The sequence below is a fragment of the Punica granatum genome, chromosome 5, assembly GCF_007655135.1.
Source record: "Punica granatum isolate Tunisia-2019 chromosome 5, ASM765513v2, whole genome shotgun sequence".
NCBI lineage: Eukaryota > Viridiplantae > Streptophyta > Magnoliopsida > Myrtales > Lythraceae > Punica > Punica granatum.
This window is the reverse complement of record NC_045131.1, coordinates 297,630-319,082: the sequence shown is the minus strand read 5'-3', so window position 1 is coordinate 319,082 and position 21,453 is coordinate 297,630. Positions and strand designations below refer to the sequence as shown.

The 21,453-nt window shown below is 41.4% G+C and overlaps 4 protein-coding genes and 1 long non-coding RNA gene across 8 annotated transcripts; 4 read left to right on the top strand and 1 right to left on the bottom strand.

Annotated features, from left to right (window-relative positions):
* The first annotated feature begins 894 nt into the window (after window positions 1–894).
* Window positions 895–5,359, top strand: LOC116207929. 3 transcript variants are annotated; one of them, XM_031541059.1, is made up of 10 exons: window positions 895–1,605; window positions 1,740–1,877; window positions 2,460–2,651; window positions 3,131–3,268; window positions 3,423–3,541; window positions 3,650–3,782; window positions 3,898–4,027; window positions 4,117–4,196; window positions 4,327–4,461; window positions 4,597–4,720. In XM_031541059.1, exons 1-10 carry the CDS (start codon window positions 1,084–1,086, stop codon window positions 4,645–4,647), a joined length of 1,638 nt encoding a protein of 545 aa, XP_031396919.1. In that variant the 5' UTR covers window positions 895–1,083; the 3' UTR covers window positions 4,648–4,720. The 3 variants fall into 3 exon arrangements, with proteins under 3 accessions (XP_031396919.1, XP_031396918.1, XP_031396917.1); XM_031541058.1 differs by having other exon boundaries at window positions 896–1,605; window positions 2,484–2,651; window positions 4,675–5,359; XM_031541057.1 differs by having other exon boundaries at window positions 896–1,605; window positions 4,675–5,359.
* Window positions 5,360–6,026: 667 nt separating this feature from the next.
* LOC116207932 lies at window positions 6,027–7,294 on the top strand. Its single transcript, XR_004156986.1, has 3 exons — window positions 6,027–6,357; window positions 6,549–6,577; window positions 6,825–7,294. It is a non-coding gene; the product is annotated as an uncharacterized LOC116207932 (long non-coding RNA).
* An 819-nt stretch (window positions 7,295–8,113) lies between these two features.
* LOC116207930 (senescence-associated protein AAF, chlorolplastic) lies at window positions 8,114–12,207 on the top strand. Of its 2 annotated transcripts, none has more exons than XM_031541062.1 (13): window positions 8,114–8,373; window positions 8,830–9,206; window positions 9,341–9,484; window positions 9,602–9,675; window positions 9,956–10,032; window positions 10,136–10,207; window positions 10,517–10,585; window positions 10,773–10,819; window positions 10,916–11,045; window positions 11,137–11,205; window positions 11,299–11,402; window positions 11,546–11,621; window positions 11,683–12,207. In XM_031541062.1, exons 2-13 carry the CDS (start codon window positions 8,875–8,877, stop codon window positions 11,815–11,817), a joined length of 1,329 nt encoding a protein of 442 aa, XP_031396922.1. In that variant the 5' UTR covers window positions 8,114–8,373; window positions 8,830–8,874; the 3' UTR covers window positions 11,818–12,207. The 2 variants fall into 2 exon arrangements, with proteins under 2 accessions (XP_031396922.1, XP_031396921.1); XM_031541061.1 differs by having other exon boundaries at window positions 8,119–8,373; window positions 11,726–12,207.
* On the top strand, window positions 12,131–14,994 carry LOC116207931 (HMG-Y-related protein A-like). Its single transcript, XM_031541063.1, has 3 exons — window positions 12,131–12,256; window positions 12,979–13,158; window positions 14,176–14,994. The coding sequence occupies exons 2-3, from the start codon at window positions 13,090–13,092 to the stop codon at window positions 14,686–14,688; spliced, it is 582 nt and encodes a 193-aa protein (XP_031396923.1). The 5' UTR covers window positions 12,131–12,256; window positions 12,979–13,089; the 3' UTR covers window positions 14,689–14,994.
* A 341-nt stretch (window positions 14,995–15,335) lies between these two features.
* LOC116207928 (DNA repair protein RAD4) lies at window positions 15,336–21,038 on the bottom strand. Its single transcript, XM_031541056.1, has 14 exons — window positions 20,800–21,038; window positions 20,141–20,265; window positions 19,706–19,987; window positions 19,533–19,625; window positions 19,304–19,396; window positions 19,106–19,207; window positions 18,806–18,855; window positions 17,880–18,524; window positions 17,365–17,468; window positions 17,113–17,270; window positions 16,673–16,867; window positions 16,399–16,551; window positions 16,095–16,304; window positions 15,336–15,909 (listed from the first exon to the last, which is right to left on the bottom strand). The coding sequence occupies exons 1-14, from the start codon at window positions 20,843–20,845 to the stop codon at window positions 15,529–15,531; spliced, it is 2,637 nt and encodes an 878-aa protein (XP_031396916.1). The 5' UTR covers window positions 20,846–21,038; the 3' UTR covers window positions 15,336–15,528.
* Between the last annotated feature and the right edge of the window lie 415 nt (window positions 21,039–21,453).

The window sequence follows — 21,453 nt, the reverse complement described above, 5'->3', positions numbered from 1 at the left end:
AGGGTTCCACCTCACGCTACTGAAAATTCTTCCACTTACCTTTTATTCAAAGCAATAATTTTGGAACATTGTAAATGTTCTCACTTGGATTACTTATACCATATATAGCCCAAAGAATAATATCAAAATAAGTTTTTTTTTTTTTGCTAATATGAAATAGCTGCTTTTGTAAAATAGCTCTGTTGAGTTTTTATTTGGAATTACGCTTACAGTTGTATAAGTGATTTTTTTACTTATTTTTAAGTAAAACTAATATTCGATAAATTATTTCAAGATCATCATATTAGAAGTAAGAAATGTGATTTTCACTAATAACTTAATAGACGCTCATGAAAACTACTTCTACTTATTCTCTTTTATAAGTATTAATTTTAATTTTATCAGTTTCAAATCGAATAATTTTAACTCATTATGAAATCAATATTTATTTTTTAGCAATTAAACTTTAGAACTTTCATATCAACAACATCGGTCTCAAAACAAGCCTAAAAGACATTACAAAGTAGTTGAAATATTCACATAATCACTAACAATTAAATAATAAGGTAGATGAGTTTCTAATAAGAATCTCTTGATATAATTACTCCTTTCACTCCTAAAGCAGGACTAATCATACGAAGAACACATCCAATTAAATTATTTTCATATCGATTACCACCACGTCCAATCCACATTCTTGAATTCTTCATTATTTTTGCGTTATCCATTGCTTTTTTCTTTTCCCTTTCCCTGTGCGGGTGAGTGTATGTAAGGGGGGGTGGGGAAAGGGTTGGGATCTGATCTGGTGGCAGGGTCAGTAATATTCGGAGTCACAGGGGCCAAAACCGTCCAAGGGGGAACTAACTTCTCTGTCCTTCTCTAACTCAGTTGTCCATCTTCGTCTCTTTCTCTTCTTCTTCTTAGACTCTCTTCACCTCGTCGGCTCTCTCTCTCTCTCTCTCTCTCTCTCTCTCTTCGTCAAACTCTAAAACCAACCATACTTTTCATAGAGAGGCTGATTCCATTTCGTGTTGTTCTCCAGTGAGAGACAGAGACAGAGACTGATTCGATTCCATCCGATTCGATTCGATTCGATTCGATTCCATGGACGAGAACTCCGATGTCATAGCTCAGATTCTCAAAGAGCAGGAGGAAGAGGAGAGGCAAATCAAACAGTCCTCCAACCGCAACGACAACAAGGAGAATTCCGGATGGCAGACTGTCTCCTATCCCAAGCGCCACAAGAAGCAATTGAAATCTCAGCAGCAGGAGATCTCCAGCTCCGCTTCCAGCCCCAACGGCGCCGCCTTCAATGGTCCTCACATTTTCCAGTCGATCGAGCTGCAGTACGAGGACCGGATCCGGAGAGCTCGTGAGGCTCAGGCGGCTGCTGCTTCCGCTGCTGCGGTTACTGATCTTGCCGGCAGATCGAGATCGAAGCGCCATTCTGATGATGATGACGATGAGGACGACAACGACTCTGACGCTACTGCCGCTGTTGAGAATGGCGGCGGGCAGGTGAAGAAGGTAAAGCCCAAGAAGCCTAAGAAGCCCAAGGTGACTGTCGCTGAGGCAGCTGCCAAGATCGACGCCGCTGATCTGAGTGCGTTCCTCGCTGATATCACGGTAACTAGTGATCTCTAATAATTCGACCTGCTTTGCTTGTTTAGTCCCCATCGCTCGTGTGATCAACTGCCGTCCGGTACTAAAAGTATGTACGAGGCCTTTTCTCTTTTCACCTTTCCGACTTTCCGTTTTAGGTGTCGTACGAATCGCAGCAGGACATACAGCTCATGCGATTTGCTGATTACTTCGGCCGCGCATTTGCATCGGTTGGTGCTGCGCAATTCCCTTGGTTGAAGATATTCAAGGAGTCTCCCGTGGCAAAATTGGTCGACGTAAGCATTCCCTTGGGCAATTAATTAATTCGCTTCAATTCAATTATGTGGGGTGAAGTTGGGTACCTGGCAGTAGCATATTTCTTTTGGTTTCGATTGGGGGCAAAAGGAAAAAAAAATGATTTTTTTTTTGTTTAATCTGGTCTAATGGCCTCAGGTTAGATTGCAAACTTCTATCTTCTCCACCCATACCATCGTAACAAAGCATTTCTTGCTTTCTTTTTTCCCTAAACCATCGTAATAAAGCATTTTCTGCTTTTTGCTGATGTTGCATGAGGGGATCAGGTTTTGATGTCTGCCTCCATGCAAATCTTGTTAAGGCCTTTATTTGTAGTTGCTTTCGCTCCATCAATGGAAACTATGACTTTGCAAACCTTGTCCTTTGGATGATCACTAGGTTTGCTCTCAGTTATCACATATGCATGTTTGTTGTGGTCATTGTTTCAAAGTGTTAACATTGGTAACATGCACATCCAGTAGAAGTTATATGCGGGCCCTTCTGTGCTGATTGTCTTTGAGGTTTGATTTTGAAAGTATTAACAGCCCTGATATTCTTCTTTTCTTTTATCATTTTACAATCAGATTCCGATCTGTCATATATCGCAGGATGTCTATAAGGCATCTGTTGATTGGCTAAACCAGAGATCCCTGGAGGCACTTGGGTCCTTTGTTCTATGGTCAATGGACACCATTGTTGCCGACTTAACTAGCCATCTTGGAACTGCTTCAAAGGTATCCAAGAAGGTGGTCCAGCCGGTATCATCAAAGTCTCAGGTAACTTTCTGGGATCTGATGTTTCAGGATGCTGGTGAAACAGTTTTTCATGTGCTGTATTTCACCAAAAGTTTTAAAAATTTGCGTTGCAGGTATGATTGTCGTTCATATGTACGAGCAGCTGTGCTGCTATTGTTGTTGAATTTGTATCATGGTTATCAGCTACTTTGGAATTTGTAGTGATTTAGAGTGTGTATTCTTATACCAAGCTTCGCATGATGGGTGATTTACAGTCAATCATCCATGTCTTTATATTCAACGTGCGTGTCTATCGTTCGCTTATTTCTAAATAAACCTATAAAAGGAGCAAGACTATTTCCTATCATTTATAACCAACATTGTTAAAGAAGCTTTATAGTATAACTTTGGTGTTATTGAATATGTCCAGAGTTTCTTAAATTTTTAAGCTACCAATGTTATGTCCATGAATATTCCGTTAACTTTTAGGTTGTTACGATTGTTGCGATGATGGAAAACAGGTTGGCATATTTGTGGCCTTGGCTATGGTGCTGCGAAGAAAACCGGATGCATTGGTTAGTGTAATTTCGCAACTAAAGGAAAATCCAAGATATCAGGGACAAGATAAGCTTCCAATCACTGTATGGGTGATTTCTCAGGTACTACTAGGAGATTTGGTGAATGATGATCACTATAATGGTGGGAGATGTTTTTCTGCTCCCTGACATAAAGCTCCTTTCAAATTTTTCATTATTCATGTATGACTTTTTTCTTATTCTCCTTTTAACTTGATATATATGTTTTTTGGGACAGGCCTCTCAAGGAGATCTGTCTGTGGGTTTATACATGTGGGCTCGTCTCCTCCTGCCATTGGTAAATGGCAAGAGCTGCAATCCACAGTCCAGAGACTTAATTTTGCAGTTGGTGGAGAGGTTGTATATAATTCAGAATTTTAGATCCCATAAGCTCCAGTCTATCTTATCTGATTTCAAGTCTAATTAGAATTGTCTTACTCATTCTCCTATTGTTCCCTGAGCCAGAATTTTGTCTTCCCCAAAAGCTCGTCCTATACTATTGAATGGAGCTGTGAGAAAGGGAGAGCGCCTGGTGCCACCATCGGCTTTTGAGATTTTGATGAGAGTCACTTTCCCAGCACCTTCAGCCCGACTTAAGGTGTTAATTCTTCTGGAATGATTGGAGAGGCTATTTTTCTTTTTTACTCAATGTGTACTACCAAGTCCCATCAGTTATGGATGTTGAGACTTCCTGTAATGTGCTTTGTCCTTAGGCTACTGAGAGATTTGAAGCAGTTTATCCGACTTTGAGAGAAGTTGCACTCGCTGGCACTTCTGGGAGCAAAGCACTGAAACAAGTCGCTGTGCAGATGTCAAATTTTGCAATCAAAGCTGCTGGAGAAGGTAAGTGTTGTTTACTGATGCATAGCAGATGGACTTCGCTGTGGCAAGCAGGAATCTCTGACTTGGTTTTGGGGGGAAAATATTTGCAGGTATCTCTGATTTATGCAATGAAGCAAGTAGTGTCTTCATATGGTGCTTGACTCAAAACAGTGAATGCTACAAGCTCTGGGTAAGCAGTTTATACAAGGTTTTTTACATTCATTTTTCTGAGTATATGAGCCTTCCCCCCCCCTTTCTCCACCTCGGAGTATCCCCTTCTATATCTGTACATTCTCAAATTGGAAAACTTTTGGGATCAGGACAAACTTTACATGGATAATCTCGAGGCCAGTGTCGTCATTCTGAAACAACTGTCTGAGGAATGGAAAGTTCACTCGGTTAAGCATTATACTCTTGACCCTGTGAGGGAAACCCTGAAGGCTTTCAGACAGAAGGTAATGAATAGTATTACTCTCATTAATCTTTGCTTTGCTGTATATACATTTGCACAACCGCATCTTTTCTGTGGTAATATGGTTTTTGGGTGCCCACATCAATTGTAATCCTCCCTCCCTCCCCCCCTCTCTCAGTATGCCCGAAAAGAAAGGGAAAAGGGAAAAGGGCCGAATCACTTATACTGATCTGCTACTCGATTTTTGTGCAATCAGAATGAGACAGCCTTGCCAAAGGAAGAGGATACTGCTCGCAGAGCCTTGCTGAAGGACGCTGACAAATACTGCAAAGTTATCCTGGGTAAAATTTCAAAGGGCCATGGGTGTATGAAGTTTGCAGTTTTAGCATCCATTCTTGCCATCGGGGCTGCCATAGCCTCCCAAAACATGGAAGATTGGGACTTGAAGAAACTCTCCGAACTATTCAACATCCCTCAGAACTTCTGAGTTATTATTTGGGGAGAGTTTTAAAGAGCAAACACATAAATGGTGTTAGCTTATAATATACCCATGAAAGTGCGATTGAGTTTAGTTATGAGGAGGCTTCATCAAGCTTTGTAAGAACGCCCATTGACAAACAAGGATGGGCCGAGTATGAGTTTTTACTTTGAAGTTTGTTAGAAGTAAGGGAATGAAGTAGCTAGCTAGGGGATCAAGGGTGGCGGTGGCTGTGGCAGCGGCCAAATCCTGTTGGCTGACATTTCCCCAAAATGTTGAGTTATCAAAAAGCATTGAGGGCTTCTTTTGCCCGGACTGGATTGGCGGATGGGGTCCCATTGCTAGGAAAAAGAAAAAATTATTAACTTTACGGGGAATTTTTCCAAGGTACTTTTGATATGATCTTTGTTTCCATAGCACATTCACAAAATAAAGTGGGCGTTTGCTACTAATTTATGCTTGAGATTTGAGTTATTATTACTGTCTATTATTATGTCTGATAGACGAGATTAAATGGAGGTTTTTCAAGTGAGAAACTATGTTTGGCGGAGGATTGATTGGAATGGAGCTTCTGCGTGTTTGTAACTTTGTATTGCCTTTGATTTTCATTTTTCGGTCGTAAGGGGGTTTGCGATTTAGTGTGAGGATGGAAATAAATGCGCGTTTTATTTGCTTAGACTACATATGTAAGCATAATATTCTGGGATTTGGACATCCAATTGTGAATTGTTTTTGAGCTTTCGGCAGCGATTGTTGATTCGAGCTTCCAAGTCGTGTGTGTTAGTTATCGTTTCTGTATGTAATTTCTGAACATTTAGTGTAAGGGGCCGCCTGTTTGTTTTTCCTATGGAAGAGTTTGAAAAGAGGTAATCGGGATCCGTCCGTTGTAAACGATGCGATTATTATTATGATTGATGATGTAAGAAAAATCGGAAAGAAGAGAGAATCACAGCAACGAACCAAAAAAAACCGGGACATAACAAATATAATGGACGCATTGAGAAAAGAAACAAAGATTCTCTCTCCCCCTTCCCTTTCCCTCCCAGTTGACTGAATAGTGAGTTGCCCGTCTATGTGCGTGTACACACCCACACACACACACACATGTGGATAGCTAATCAATCCGCCATGATCATTCACTTTCCTTCTTGTTCCTTTTGCTTGCAGAATCAAAGAAAAGACGGTCGCATTCATTCGATATATCGCCATTTACCGTACTCAAGCCGATTTAGTCTCTCTGCATAATCTCCCCCCTCACCCCATTTATTGAAACTCGCCCCTGCGATTTTATTTCCTCCTTTATTCACTCCATTTCTTCCTTCCTAAGAAGTCCTCCTCTTCCTCAGTCAGTCACTCCCTTGGCCCAAGCAGCACTCCCACCCAGTACGTTCCATCTGCAGCTGCAATGGTACATTATTGCTCCTCGTGCTTTCTCTGCTGCTCTCGATCTCCTAACATAACGTACGTCCGTCTGTCTGTCGCATCAGCCTGCTTCCCCTTTTCTTTTGTTTTGCTTTGCTTCCCTTTCATGTCATTTCATTGGATTTAACTTATCCAGTGCATTGCACTCTTATTTATGCTTGTGGTGAATTGAATTCTTGATTTGGAATTATTCATGTTGTCATTCCGGCAATCGATCATTTCTCGTGTAGGTCTCTGGAGGACATCTTCGCCCCGAAAGGTGAATGAAGCTCTGCTGATCATAGTCGTCAATTTTATCTGAGGGCTAGCTACCTCCATATAGAGATATTATGCATTAATTGTAATATATTGCCACTCGCTGGAGAGATGCATAGATGATAATTAAATAACGTAGGGATCGATGGGGGCAGTAGTATTGAAGTTGAACTGATACACGCACACACCCACATAATATATACTTAATTCTTTTTCATGATAAATGTTGATGGGGGTGCGCGTGTGTGCAGAGTGCAAGACAAAGTGCGTGTGTGTACAGATGCTCGGCCACATCGCACGAGAAGCCATGCGTGTTCTTCTGCCTCAATTGCTGCGTTAAATGCCTGTGCGTCCCTCCAAGCACTTGCGGCAACAAGGGGACCTGCCCTTGCTACAATAACATGAAGTCCAAGGAAAACAGTCCCGAGTGCCCTTAATTATCATAGATTATTTGTTTGTGTCGTCTTCGGTCGATTGTAGTTCGCTGATAATAATAAATAAGAATCAATCTCGATGATGTAGCTATCGGGTTCTGTTCGTCAGCGAATGGTTTACTTTGTTGAAGTCGATGTGATTGGATCCATGAAATCTATCCGTGTCAATTAACTGATGACATTCATAGCACAGGTAGAATCGGGAACAAAACTTTGGGGGGTTAGTTGTCCTGACTCTGAGAGTGGAACCAAACCGCAAAAACACAACTGAAAAGAACCAAGACTGCCATATGTGTGTATATATATAGATAAATATATCCGGTGGGTATATTCATTAATAATAAATTGTATCTTCAAGTGGATAAAGATCACACCCATCAAAAGAGAGTGGAACGCACCAGCACACACCTTCGTCTATTGACCTATAGATCATAGGTTCGATAATTAATAAGACTACTCGTATTTTTTTATTAATTATTTAAAATTATTTTTTTTTATTATTTTAGGCATTGAACCTCCTTCGTAAAAATAAAAATCACACGCGCATACACACATGTATGCGGTAAAATGCAATCTCTTGTTGTGTGTGCAGTGCTGGGCCGCCTTGGTTGTGGTGGATCCGTGCAGAGCCGAGCCAGGAGGTATTATTATTATTATTATTATTATTATTAAAGCCAATGGCCGTGCATAAATATGATATTGTACAGCGACTGAACAATCTTAATCCTCCACAAATTATTACTTTTCCCTAACATGAATTAGTCGGGGCGGGGGTTGACAGCGATTTGGTTCTCGTTTTCAATTAAATTCCCTCGGGTTGGTTTGGTTTGGTTTGGTTGGGACACGAGGCAACGCTACCAGCCCTACTTTACTATACCATATATTACAATATCTATCCCTCTAATCTTATATTAATATTAAAATTAAAAATGTATTATTATTGATGGAGAGTACACTTGTTCGTGGGTCCCCCACCCGCCATTTCTGTGGCTCCCATTCGCTTCCATTCCTCTCCTCTTAATCCCCTCTCTCATTTCATTTTTCATTTTTCATTTTTCTTTACTACTTACTTACTTGCTGCTGGGCCACCACTCCTCTCCAGTATCCATTTCCTCCTCCTCCCTTCTCCTCTCCTCTCCTCTTCTCTTCTCTTCTTTTTCCCCCACTCCACGTATATATTAATGTTGTCCTCCGCCTAAACTGCTCCTCCTCCTTCTCTCTCTCTCTCTCTCTCTCACCGTTGTCTAATCTAATCTAATCTAATCTATCCTGTTCCTCCCTGAAGGGCCGGCGCCTGTTTGCCCAGGTTTCTGATTGCGAACGCTCTTTTCTTCAGTCTCCCACTCCATCCATACCGGCAGTTTTGGTACTCGAAATCCCCTCCCCTCCCCTCCCCTCCCCTCCCCTCCCCTTTTCATTTCATTTTTAATTTAATTTTCTTGCGAGTTGCTTGCTTTCACTTGACTCGTTGTGTGGAACTATAATTTGCTGACAGTTTCCATGTTTGTGGGTCGGTTGGTTGATTAACTAACTATCGACTACTTAATTGGTCTTTGCTATCCCCTTCCCTTCTGATGCCCAGTGGGGATTCACCATTGAAGAAGTTCGAGCAAGATGATTCATGATGGCACAATTTTTTTTTTCTTTTAAAAATTTATTTTATAACCTTTTCCTTTTTCTTTTTCCTCCTTTCCAGCGTGCTTATTTACAATAAAATTGAGCTTCAATTTGTTTTAAGATGATATGATCCCTTCATGTTGTATATATAAAAATATATGCTTCCTAATTCTTCGGGCCTTTTTTTTTTTTTTTTTATTGTCAGCTTATGATATCCGAGAATTCTTGGTGAGCGGGTCTCTCTGTACGTATGGCATTTATGGCGGCCAAGGTTCCTAGCAGTCCGATAGCAACTCACAGGGCAGTGATGAGTAGTCCATCACACAAAACAGCAGATTCCGCTGCCAAATCACCCTTGTCCAACCACTGTTCGCGCTTGAGCAGTAGCAGAGGTCTCTTGCTGAGGAAATTCGACTCTTTAAATGAGCGCCTTTCTTGTCTGTTTGCAAGAACCTGGAGGCCGAGTGGTCATCGGCAGTCTCCGGCTGTGCACTGGTCCACCAGACCTCAGGATACGGAGACTAAAGAATGGCCCACACCTTATGCTGATTGCTCAGATGTTCCTCGGCAGGAAAATTTGAGGTACTTCCCTACAGAGATACCTTTACCTTCTTGGATAGATATACATGAGAAAATCTCCGTGGATTGGATGCTCACATTTTCCACCTCTGGTTCCACATAATCCTTCGCTACAACCCATGAAATGGTGCACGCAGGGGAGATGCCAGAAATGAGCAGCTGAGGATGCATGAGAGCGATGCCAAGTCAAGTCAGGGTCTAGCTGAAGCTTGCAGGTTCATTCATAATGATGCTAAGTTCGTCAACGAAAGGGCTCGCAACGACATTGTCTTGCTTTCTCGGTAATAATAATGACAAAACCTTTTTCACTCAATCTTTTTACCTCTGTCCATCTACGTTGCATTTCCGGAGATGGTTTATGTGCAGTCCTTTTCTCTCACATTTTCAAAATTAATTAGAGGCATAATGAGATTGGATGCCCGTGCCCGTCAAGATGTTGCCATTCTTGGCTCAGAGTTTCTTAAGCTCAATGGTAAGTTTATTTTCTCCGTGTCTTCAACAATTTCATTTTGGAATGTTCGATCAAGTCTTTTAGTTAGTTTTAAGTGTGGAATTCACCTTTTCAAATCTACCCATAAGGGAAGTTCCAAATGATCCAATATCCAGAATTTGCTACTTAGACTTCATCAGTACTCAATTTTTTAGGAGGGCACCGCGTCGAGACCTCGTGAGAAAAATGTCAAGTGTTGTTTTCTCTTGTCGTTATCATTTTCTAGACTATCTTCCTGATTGCATTAACATTTGTTGGACAGCTCGGGCAAGAGAGGATACTGAAAAGATTGACCGGAATATGAAGAAGAAAGCTGAGCGCCTTCATCATATTGCGACTGTATGACTAAAGGAAATCTGAGTGCTAGTTTACTGTCTCATAGGAATGTTGAGCTCGTCTCTTTTACTGATACATAACATGGTGAACCTCCCTTCCTCATCAGATCCTGAAGAACAAGGCCCAGTCCAAACTGAAAACTGCTGCGGATCAGCATTGGAGTGATGGAGCCTTGGAGGTGGGCATGCTTAATCTGTTATCTTTACCGACTGACTTTGTAATTGCTGAAAGAGCAAAAATAATCCTTCATAGCCTGCAGTGGAGGCCATCATGCACAAACAATGAAGTAAAAAACCACCCTCTACATGTTTGCGTAATGTCTGTGTTGGAACTTATAGTGTTCTCATTAACGAAATAGCTGAGAAGGAAGTGTGAGCCCTAACCATTGGTTGGGATGTTATAGTTGTTAGTTTCACCAGCATCGAAGCCAGCTCTTTACTTTTCTGAACTTGATTGTCCATGCCTAAACTTACTAGCTATATTTCAGGCTGATTTGCGCCTCGCTGATTTCCGTGCCAAACAACGAGCTATGGAAGATGCTTTAATGGCCTTGGAGGTGAGTTCTTCACGTTACCCTGTAATATTAACAGTTTCAGCTTCATGCCTCTTCGACTTAACAGTGTCCCCGTGTAGTATTTGCTCAAAAGTTCTATTTTACATACTTAAGCTTATAATGCTCGTATAGTGTACGTTTTCTATGAAGATTAATGAGGTAGTCTCATTGGGGCATTGGGGCTGTGCAGTTTGTTAAGAACATCCATGATATGATGGCGAGCAAAATGTACAGATTGTAAGTTCTAATACATAAACCTATCCCCTTTATTTTCCAAACCATTATTATGAAGTCAATTCTCTTTTAACTGTAGCTGTGAATGTTTGGCGTCAGCCCTTTGCGTACGGAAGAGGATTCTCCTTCACGCAGTGACTTGATGGGACGTATAATGCTGGAAAAGAATGGGAAAGCTCTCGAGTTCTTTCCAGGGGAAGTATCAACTGACCGAATAACTGCTATCCAGGTATTGCCTGGATCACTCATTTACAGTAGTTTGCTCAAATCTGTATTTGATGGATGGACACATTTGATTCCTGGCCATTGATGTTGTCTAGGAAGCTTACTGGAGCATGGCATCTGCACTCTCGGAGGCTGATGGAATTGATTATACTGATCCTGAGGAGGTTTGATTTCACTAGGTTTTAAAATTAGAAAAAAAAATTTATACGGATTGCAAGTTTACCAAATAGCTTAAAACTCATGAAAATATTGAGCAGCTTGAATTGCTTATAACAACTCTCATCGATCTCGATGCAATGGATGGTAAGAGCAGTGTATCCCTGTTGGCAGAATGCTCAAGTTCCCCTGATGTTAATACTAGGTGAGTGGAAAAATATTCTCAAATACTCATCCCAAAAAAAAAGAAGAAAAAAGATCTCAGAAGAATATTAGACTTGTACTTGCTTCCACTTGTTATGAGAGTTTTTTTCCCCCCCTTCTTGTTACTCTTCTATCAATTCATAGAAAAGCATTGGCCAACGCACTCGCCACAGCTCCATCAATGTGGACTCTCGGGAATGCGGGAATGGGAGCTCTTCAGGTAACTTCTTCTGCAAATTGACCGCCAAATGTGTACGGAAGTGAAGTATTTTCTTCAACAGGAAGGGGAAAAAAAATGCATTCGTCTTTGGCTTTCTTCTACAGAGATTGGCAGAGGACAGCAACCCAGCGATTGCTGCTGCCGCGTCAAAGGCTATCAACGAGTTAAAGAATCAGTGGGAAATCAAGGAAGGTGATAGCTGGAGATTCATGGTGGATCAAGAGACGAGGGACGATGCGGACAGCAATGGAGTGGAAGGAAATGCAGATATATAGAACCAGATGAGAGACCCAGCAACCACACTGTAGATATCTATTTCAATATTTGTTCAAGCTCTAACTGATGTTTAGGAAGGGTGAACAGGCCAGGCCAGCGCCGCATTACTCGCAATGAATGATATGGAGGATGGAGAAGAGGGGAAAATGTTGCAATGCTAATGTTATGTTGCTGGGAGCTCAATGCCAAGGGAAGTCCCTCCCGATATGCAAAGCAATGTATATAGTTAAGTTAGTTATCATCTCCATCTCCTACTGTGCTTAGGCGAAAGCGCAACGGTTATAAATGTGGATGCAATTATTTATAGTCACTGCATTTGTGCCGCTGGTCTTGTCTTTGCCGTGTTCGTCAGCCACTGGGTGAGCTATGATCTATTCTTTGGCTTCAAAAGAAATTCGACTAAATTAGCTTCTAATCCAATCCAATCCAATCCAAGGGGGGCTCTCATCTGCATTTGCAGTGGGAACTCCCAACTCCTCCAAATCAAATGTGTGCGTGTGTATGCATGTAAAAGCATCGGAGTGAAGTAGCTCACGGGCCATCCTACATTGGGCCGGGCCTGGCTTGTTGGATGGCCCATGGTCAGATTATGGTATCTTTACTTCCCTTTCCGTTGTTGGGGGTGGGGGACCTTTACTTCTTCTTCTTCTTCTCTATTTTTTTTTTCACCCCTAAATATCAGATTATATATTCAGGTCTTTTTTAAAAATAAATGTGATGCTTTGCTTTTTCTTTTTCTTTTTTTTAGCTAAAGTCATCGATCCATGTGATATTTTCATGGGAAAAAAGGAACCGTAGGATTATCCGGCGAAGGAGAATCTGGGCCCTCCAATTTCCGAGAAAAAGAAAACCTCACCATGGCCCTGAAATCCACATCTCATCTCAATTGCCTTTCATTTCTTTTTACCCCAAGCTGAGCTGCTCTGCTTTTCAATTTTTCATTCTTTTTTTTTTTCCCTTCCCAGAAAAAAAGAAAAAAGAAAAAAGAAAAAGAAAAAGAGAGAGAGAGAGAGAGAAAGTTTTATTCAACAGTTTATTTTATTTTATTTTTTTCTCTCAGTCTCTGGATGATTTTGAACAGGGAGTTGTTGGAGTTGTAGCTGCCTTGTGGGGACTGCCTGCCATCCTCTCTCTCTCTCTCTCTCTCGCTTTCTCACTCTCTCTTTCTTTCTTCTCTGTCTGCGACTTCCAAATGGCTGCTGCTGCTGCTGCTGCTGCTGAGGTTAATAAGCCTCAGTCATCACTTCCTCCTTACCCCGAGGTACATACATTTAATTTAGTCCCCCTTATGAACGATTGATCCTCGGCAAATATAATCTAATAGCTATAACGGAGAAAGATAAAGAACAACAACAAAAATTAAAGGACTAAATTACTTCTCCGTTGCTTCTTTTTCTTTTGCCTCAGAGCTCCGGTTGTTCTCTTTCTCCTGGGTTGAATTTTACTGTGATTCTGAGTTAGAATTTCAGTATTTTTTTTGTCCCATAATTTTTTGATTCACCTGTTTGGGATCTCATTTTGGAGAATGGGGTTTCCGTAATGTTCATGGAAAAAAAAAAACAGAACAGAACAGAACAGAACATTTTATTTGTTACAAATATACTCTTTTGGTTCAATGGCAAATTATACTTCAATTTTTGCGCAGGATTTTAAGAATTTGATTTCTGTTTTCCCTGTTAAATTGAAGACTAATTCATCTCGTACAAACCCTAGCCTTTAGTTTTTCTTCTTCTTTTTCTTTCTTTCTTTTTTTTTTTTTTTTTGCAAATAATAATTGAGCTCCATCAATAAATAAATAAATAATATAATATAAGTAATGTTTCGGCCATCAATTGAGCTGAACATGGCCGGCGAAGATGGAAACCTGAAAATTCATTCTTCGTCGGCTTGGTTTAAAACTTAACTCCCATGGATTTATGTTTCCTAACGATATCGTTTATGCTCTGTAATTTTCAGACATGCAGTAGTTGTGCTTCTCTCTCAAGCAAATAAACCCTCTAATAATAATAATAATAACAATAATAAGATTTCTTGATATCATGAATTGATTGGACTTTCGGGGAAGAGACGACCGGTAACACGCATGGACGCATCGTAGTTATGTTATGAATGATGTCTTTTCTTTCATTTCTTGATGGCATTGCAAGGTCCCGCATGCATACGTATTCGAGGCCAGGCCTGTGCTAATCTAATCTGACAGTGCGGTTTTAGTTTAGGTTTTAATATTGCCATGGCTTTCCTGATATTTGAGCTTTCTGTTGTTTTTGTTCTCAATCAGATGATAATGGCCGCCCTCAAAGCGTTGAAGGAGGAGAATGGGTCCAACAAATCATCAATTTCGAAATACATTGAATCCGAGTATGGGGACTTACCGGCCGGTCATTCGCAGCTGCTGTCAGACAACCTCAACCGGATGAAAGAAAGTGGGGACCTCGTCTTTTGGAAGAACAACTACATTAAATCGGACCAAGCGCCTCCACGTCGAGGTCGTGGCCGCCCCCCAAAGCCCAAGGGTCCCCTGCCGCCCAGTGCCACTGCTCCCCAGCTGTCCCCTGCAAGGCCGAGGGGCCGCCCACCAAAGGACCCAAATGCTTCTCCCAAGCCCACCAAACCCAAGGTTGCTTCGAGCACCGGCAGGCCAAGGGGCCGCCCAAGAAAGATGGCCAAGCCCAGCGGAGGCTTAGGCAGGTCCGCAGAGGTGGCAGCAGTAGCTGCTGCGCCTTCGGGCCGGCCGAGGGGTAGGCCTCCAAAGGTGAAGGCTGCATCCGCTGAAGTTAGTGTAGAGACATGAGAGAGAGAGAGAGAGAGAGGGAGAGAGAGAGAGGTGTTATAGTGATTGATGAGATATTAGCCGTCTTTAATTTTTGTTTGTTTGGGTGTCTGTATAATCTATGTTTTGGTTGACTAACGTGTCTGTCTGTCTATGTAATTTGTGTGTATAATCGCCGACGCCAGAGGGAGAGTGTGTGGTGGACTGGACTGGACTGGACTGCTAGGGAGTTACTCTTTGTTTGATGGCTAATTAATATTCCTTTGGTTAAGGAACGATCTGTGGTTGCAATGCAAATATGATGAATTTGGCAGGTTTATTATCCTATATTTACAAGCTTTGCATCTCTCCCCGTGAAACTCTTTTTCAATTTTTTGGTGGTTGTTAAGCATGGGAATATTCCATGTTCAGGCAGCAGGTTTGCTTATGTAATCATTGGGTCAATGATTCCTCCCATCCACACAGATTTCACAAATTAAAAATGCATTTGTTTTTACCCCTTGATTGATAACGACATTAGTTGATGGGTGATATGAATTTTGACAGCGGATTTAACAGGATCAGCAGTAACATGCATATTGAGGTCAAAGCAGATGTTGACATCCTATGGCTAGCTGGCTGATACCCAGTCAATCTGAATCCGCTTGGGCAAAGAAAGAACCTTCCCCTGAAATGAATGCAGCTGTCACGTCCTTCGATAACATTAATAATGGGGCATTTCTCGTGTGTCATAATCCATACACAAAGCTCTTCCCATGCGTTACTAAATAGTGAAATCAATCATGCATATATGTACAAACAAGACCTACCAAAAATTCCCTTGACCGTGAAGCTGCAGAAACTAGAAAGCACGTCATAAATCTAGAATTCTTCTACTTGGATTGAGAACCCACAGTGACATTGTTTAGTTAGCAGTGAACTCTCGCCATCAAAACTCTGGTACTCTTTCAAGAACACGTGCTCATGCTCTTCTGCTTGTGCTCCTGACCCTGACGCTACGTCGTGCTGCTCAATCTCCATTCTCTCCACCTGCTGTTGGCTCCTACTCTGAATTTCACCAGCATCTCTAGCATTCAGTTTGTCCATTTTGCCGGGATTATCGAGCTGCCCACTGCCATAGCAGTTGTTGAGCTTCTGCCGAATTATGATGGACGAGAGAAGCTGATACCAACGGGACATAGCTTCTCTTTCATTCCTCTTCCTTTCTTCAGCCTCTTGTCTCTCTTTTTCTTCAGCATATGCCTGACAAAGAACCCACATTAGGTTTCAAGGGACTTCTCCCTTGCTGCATTCAGAAACTTCAACGGCAAAAAGAAATATGAGGACTATAAGGTTTATCAGAAAATTATCTCCACAAGGAAGTTGCACTTTAGGAGGGGAAAAAAAAAGAAGAAAAGGACCAACTAAACCAGCTGCTGCAGATTTACCTCTAATAAGACATCCTTGAATTCAGAGCATACAACAATCCCATCAAACACAGGAACGGAGCGCCCATTCTTGAATTCAAATCCAACCATTGCAGGTGCATAATCAATCTCTAGCTTCTTGGCAAGAACAAATATCCTCGGCAGTCTCAAGTGCACAGTGCCCGGTGGAAGACATTTCTCAGACCAGACATCTACTTGACCTCGCTCATTCTACAAAATTTGCTCACATAATGGTCCATAATTAATTGCAACACCAGCTGACAACATCATAATAATCCTCATCTATATATAATTAAAAGTTCACCTTAGGCACAATGCCATTAGCTGCACGAGGCAGAAGCAACGGTTCCAACTGCCATTTTCCGTACAATTCAATAGTTCCTTCAAAATTAGCCTCTTCACAATCATCATCCTCATGAGCTTGCACTTTGCTTTGTTTATCAGTTCGTTTTAAAACCTATAAGAACGAATACTCCATACAGGTGATGATAATTACAGCATTAACGCAAATAAGTTTCACAATACACATAACTCTAAGTGCACAGAAGGTAGGATTCCAGGACAAAAAAAGAATATACCTTTGCAGGGAGCTCATTGTGTTTAACTTGAAGTCCTTCCCGCAGCCATTTTTCTTTTGTCTTGAGCATTTGCACACTACTTCGACGATAAACTGGATAACCACTACAGAAGCCCAGCGGAGGACCTTTTGGCTGAATTATCTGATACTTAGTGAGCCATCTTTCAAGAACATATAGTGGATGGTTTCTATAAGCCTGCAGGAGAACACCTTCCATCAGATTCACCTGACAACAAGACCCATGACCGTTTTGCAGGGCAGAAGAGAAGTGCTCCTCCTCTGTCAGAAAAAAAAAAAAAAACCCAACCCATAGAATACAGGGAGAAAAACTTTGGGGCCCACATAGGTTTGCAAGCTTCTATCAGATCAGATGACTCTCGTATAACATGCAAACTACATAAAATCATGCCAATGGTACCTACAAAGTCAAGTTTTCATTACCTGCTGATTAGTTGGAAGAGGCTCACTCAATGCCCGCATCTCCAGTTCCATATCCTCAAGAGTGCTCCGGGTAGCAACAAAACCATTTCTCGTGGAAGATTCTAAATCCATCTCCTCATGCAGTCCGGATTCAATTGGGAATGGCAAGTTGATACGATCTGGGAGGTCATTCCATCAATACCCACAGGAATACCTTATAGTTTTCAATCATTATCAATTAGGGCTAGATCATGAATTTGCAAATAAAGATACCTCCTGTTGCTCGCGATTCCAATTCCCTCAGTGGTGCCAAAACTTCATCCCACCAAGCAGCATTCACCCGTTGTGGTGCGACTTTATACCACCTTGTGCAGTACCTGTACATTTTACACATACAGCCAAGCCAATCCAATTAATTATACTATCCTCAAGTTTTCAACAAAACTTTCTGGTGTTTTTCAGACAGCTAAGAATCCCAGAGTACCATAGGTGAAGCATGCAATGGGACCTATAAATTAGCCATGTAATCCATTTTATGTTTGACTAAATTCAGGGTCTATGTAGCAGGGAGCACTTCTTTCCTTCATTAAGATTAGAATTTTCCAGCACATCTGCAAACTATAAACAACATTCTGCATGTACTAATTGGCAAATCAAATCACTCAGAAGCCAGTAGCAACAAAATAAACAGCTCGATTATGAAATAAAAGTTAACCTATAAGTTACTAATGGCAGCATTCAAATGGAAAACTAAACCAAGAAGACAGCAGCAGGGACGAAATCAAAACCTGCGGGTCACATCTTTTGCACCATATCCTGCAAAACCAACTACATATCTCAAAGATGTCCTGCATGCAGCAGCTGCTGCTTCTACTCTCCCCTCACCACCCAAAAGGCCATTGATGGCATCAACATGGACCCACTTTCCTACCATGTTCTCTCCACTGCAGTAGACTTCTGCCCAATACTGAGGAGATCCAACTTTTCTTGCTCCAACTGCAGTTGGGAGAGGCTGGGATGAAGAAGATGGAAGTTCTACGTTTGTAATTCTTCTTTGTTTTTTCGGATAAGTAGACAATGATTCATTAGCTGCCTTTTCTCGCCCTGCATCTTTGTCAACTTCAAAAGTTGTCGCTGAAAAAGCCATTGCCATCTGCATTTCAAACTCAACATCCCCTTTCCTTTTTAATCTTTGAATATCATCCATTTCACTTGTTGCATTGGACAATTTTAGCTTTTTGCCATTCTCGTAATCGTTCTTCTCGCTGCATAAAGATGGCAGAGCAGGGGATGTAGGTTCATGATTTTGTGCATCTACCATGACCGTCGGATTCTTAAATATTCCTCTACCCTTTCTTTGGGCATTTTGGGAGATTGAGTCACACTTGTCAACTTCTGGCTTCAAGGAGACAACATCCAAGAGGGACACAAACCTGAGGAAAAGGAGGAATACCTATTACACTAGAGATAAAAGACCTTACTTCCTCAATAATTTCCAATATATCCTCCCACCGCCCCGGGGGGGGGGGGGAGGCGCCGCCAGAAGAACAAAAACAAGCATCTAATAATAAAATGTACACGATTCGTACAAACTCAACAAAATTAAAGTGTTATCGGCGAACACATTCATTGCCAAATTAGTGAAAGCCAGCTTAATGCAGGATCCTATCTAAAAGCATACACCATAAAATTTTGATATGTTACGAAGCCTTACCGGGCTGTTAAGTTCAGAGCTCTAAAGAGTGCCACAGATAATGCTGCAATCTGCCAATGAGAACATAAAGTGAACCTTATGCAATAGACACAAGAAACCTAATAATTTTTCCAATACGTATGCAGATACGAAGATAGTGCAAGTTATGCTATCATAATAGGTTGGCTTCTAAGCACAGTCTTCCAAATCAAAGCAAAGACAACGCGAGAGAAGCCATCTTATACTATAGTTTATTTTGAATACAGAGATATTATCGATTATCTTTGCGCATTCTCAAGAAATAAAAGATCAAGGAGCGACCTCCTCGGGGGTTCCATGTTTAGCTTCTAGAGCATGAGCTAATGCTGAACGAAAGGATTTCTCATCACTGGAGAGTTTTGTGACTTTGAACTGATTGCTAAACTGCAACATCAGAAAGTGGGGATAGCGAGAGAGAGAGAGATCAAGATAGGAGCAAAAGCTGCCGGATACTAATCAAAGAAAGTCAAAGATATATACCCAACTGATCAGAGGATATAAAGACACTCCTGTAGGTTCTCGGTTCTCTGATAACTTCAGCAGCCGTGCAGGTAAAAGAGAGAGTAGAGAAGCCTGTGGAAAGCAAGGATGGAATAAGTTTATTCAATGACAAAGGTACTGGTGTGGCAGGCTTCATTTGGGATGCTATCTGTGTCTACAGCACACTGAATATGAACAATCCTCTTTATCCCATGTGATAAGAGATGACCTGAAGAAGTGGATCATCGCAAGCCTTGTCAACTATCCTCCCACGAGCTAGTAAGCAGAGTAAATGAACCTTGTGGACCAGTTCTGCCACTTCCTGCCAAAGAAAATAGAAATTTCAGCTCATTGGCAAAGGGAAAGAAAGTTGCTCACTTAAAGCAAGAGCGAATTGGCAACCTTATCTTCAGCAGAAGCTCGGCGGTTAGTCTTCCTTCTGGCAAGATCCTGGGATGGGCTCAATTCAACGGTGATGCCATTAATGGAAGTCTCTGGATCATTTTCTTTACATTTAAAAGTATGAGCGGAACCATCTTCCCAGTCAGAATCACTCATTTCTTCCATATCCACAGAAACAGAGAGACCTTTCTCATCAACCTGTCCTCTGAGAATATCTCTTTCAGCTCTTGCTTCATTTTCTGCACCATCTTTTTCTCTGTTCTTGTTTGCCTCGCCCCATGCCTGCAAAACCCAGAGAAGATAAAAGGTGGAGAAGTTGGATTTAGTTTTGACACCATGTTTAGGGATATGATCCAAAATTGCAATAGCAATGAAAATTCTAAAGGTGCTCAATTAGCATAACATATAAAAGAAAGCTGGTACAATGAGACTCACCAAGCCAAGAGACACCCCATGGTTGGTGGAATAACTTTCGTCTTGATTCTTAAGCGATGAGCCACGTGGTCTGCTCCTCCTCAGGAGCTTCTCTACAGCTTCTTGCGACACATGAGCAAGATCCTCTGAAATCAAATCCAAAGGAACCATCTTAAAATTCTTCTCATTTGACCGTCCTACCCGACAGTGCAACAATCTCACTGGAGGAATAAATGCTGATGACACCCTTAGAGAAAATATTTGTCATTTCCTCAGTCTGGAAATTTTTGACGCCCAAACTGTATACCGGCCGTCTCTACGTGAAATCATTGACAGCAAAAAACACATTTTTCCAACCCATTTGGGATGTGGATGCACCAACCAGGTGATCCAATCGGATTCTATAAACATAAGCTGCAAGGAATGTTTGATTATGCTTTATGAGAGAAACACAAAGTCATTTGAGAAAATCTACAGTGTTTGTTTGTTCCCAACTTCTCCTGAAACCAACAGGAACTGAAGACGCCATCGAACAGCAAATATTGATATGAAATCGAATGAAATTTCAAGAAGCATCAACGCAATATAAGTGCCCGGCAGACGAAAAAGCTAAGAGAATACACGGAAAGTAAGTATACCAGCCAGCAGGAATGCAAGCAGGAGAAAGGAAAGAGCTTTGCCTGAAATCTTTTGTTCCTTGGAGTTGGAGTCCGTGCAAGCCCTCATTCTTATTCTTGCCAATTGATTGCAGAAACGCAGGCAATCAATCACGCTGCCTTTCACAGTCAAAAGTAGTGCGCTTCCTTTGCTCCTCGTCTTCGGGGCGGACGAACGAGGAGGTTTTCTCTCCTCTCTCTCTCTCTCTCTTTTTGGCGGGGGAGGGGGAGGAGGAGGAGGAGGGTAGAGGAGGCGCCCTTTATTTGTTTAACCCGGGCGTGCGGTGGGGGAACTATATTAGAGAGTAAAAAAAAAAAAATTCTTATTATTTAACATGAATTTTATTATATTAAAACTAAATAAATCTCTTGTTATATAAAAATTTCTTATTATATAAGAAATGTCATACTATTTAACAAGATTCTTATTATTTCGTTATCCATAATAATTCGACATGTGATGACGTGGTGCTCTCCTATGGATCTCTGTAATTAACCCATTTTAAGGAGCCTCCCGAAAGAAGTTAATTCCATTATATTAATGTCTTGCCAGAGAACGACGTGGAAATTTTGCCTCTATAGAGTAGCATTTTTTTTTTTAGCGTGCTAATACTTGAATCATCAATTTTGTAGCGAGTCAACACGCAAGTGCCTGAAAAAAAATTTCATCACCAATTT

Coding starts and splice junctions, on each gene's coding strand:
- LOC116207931 (XM_031541063.1), top strand. CDS start 13,090: ATGGCTGCTGCTGCTGCTGCTGCTGCTGAGGTTAATAAGCCTCAGTCA. Junction 13,159..14,175: donor CACTTCCTCCTTACCCCGAG/GTACATACATTT, acceptor GTTCTCAATCAG/ATGATAATGGCCGCCCTCAA.
- LOC116207929 (XM_031541057.1), top strand. CDS start 1,084: ATGGACGAGAACTCCGATGTCATAGCTCAGATTCTCAAAGAGCAGGAG. Junction 3,783..3,897: donor CACCTTCAGCCCGACTTAAG/GTGTTAATTCTT, acceptor CTTTGTCCTTAG/GCTACTGAGAGATTTGAAGC. Junction 4,197..4,326: donor GTGAATGCTACAAGCTCTGG/GTAAGCAGTTTA, acceptor TTTTGGGATCAG/GACAAACTTTACATGGATAA.
- LOC116207928 (XM_031541056.1), bottom strand. CDS start 20,845: ATGAGGGCTTGCACGGACTCCAACTCCAAGGAACAAAAGATTTCAG. Junction 19,988..20,140: donor ATGGGGTGTCTCTTGGCTTG/GTGAGTCTCATT, acceptor TGGGTTTTGCAG/GCATGGGGCGAGGCAAACAA. Junction 16,552..16,672: donor ACAATGAGCTCCCTGCAAAG/GTATATTCTTTT, acceptor TCGTTCTTATAG/GTTTTAAAACGAACTGATAA.
- LOC116207930 (XM_031541061.1), top strand. CDS start 8,875: ATGGCATTTATGGCGGCCAAGGTTCCTAGCAGTCCGATAGCAACTCAC. Junction 9,207..9,340: donor CCTCGGCAGGAAAATTTGAG/GTACTTCCCTAC, acceptor TGGTGCACGCAG/GGGAGATGCCAGAAATGAGC. Junction 10,586..10,772: donor ATGCTTTAATGGCCTTGGAG/GTGAGTTCTTCA, acceptor GGGGCTGTGCAG/TTTGTTAAGAACATCCATGA.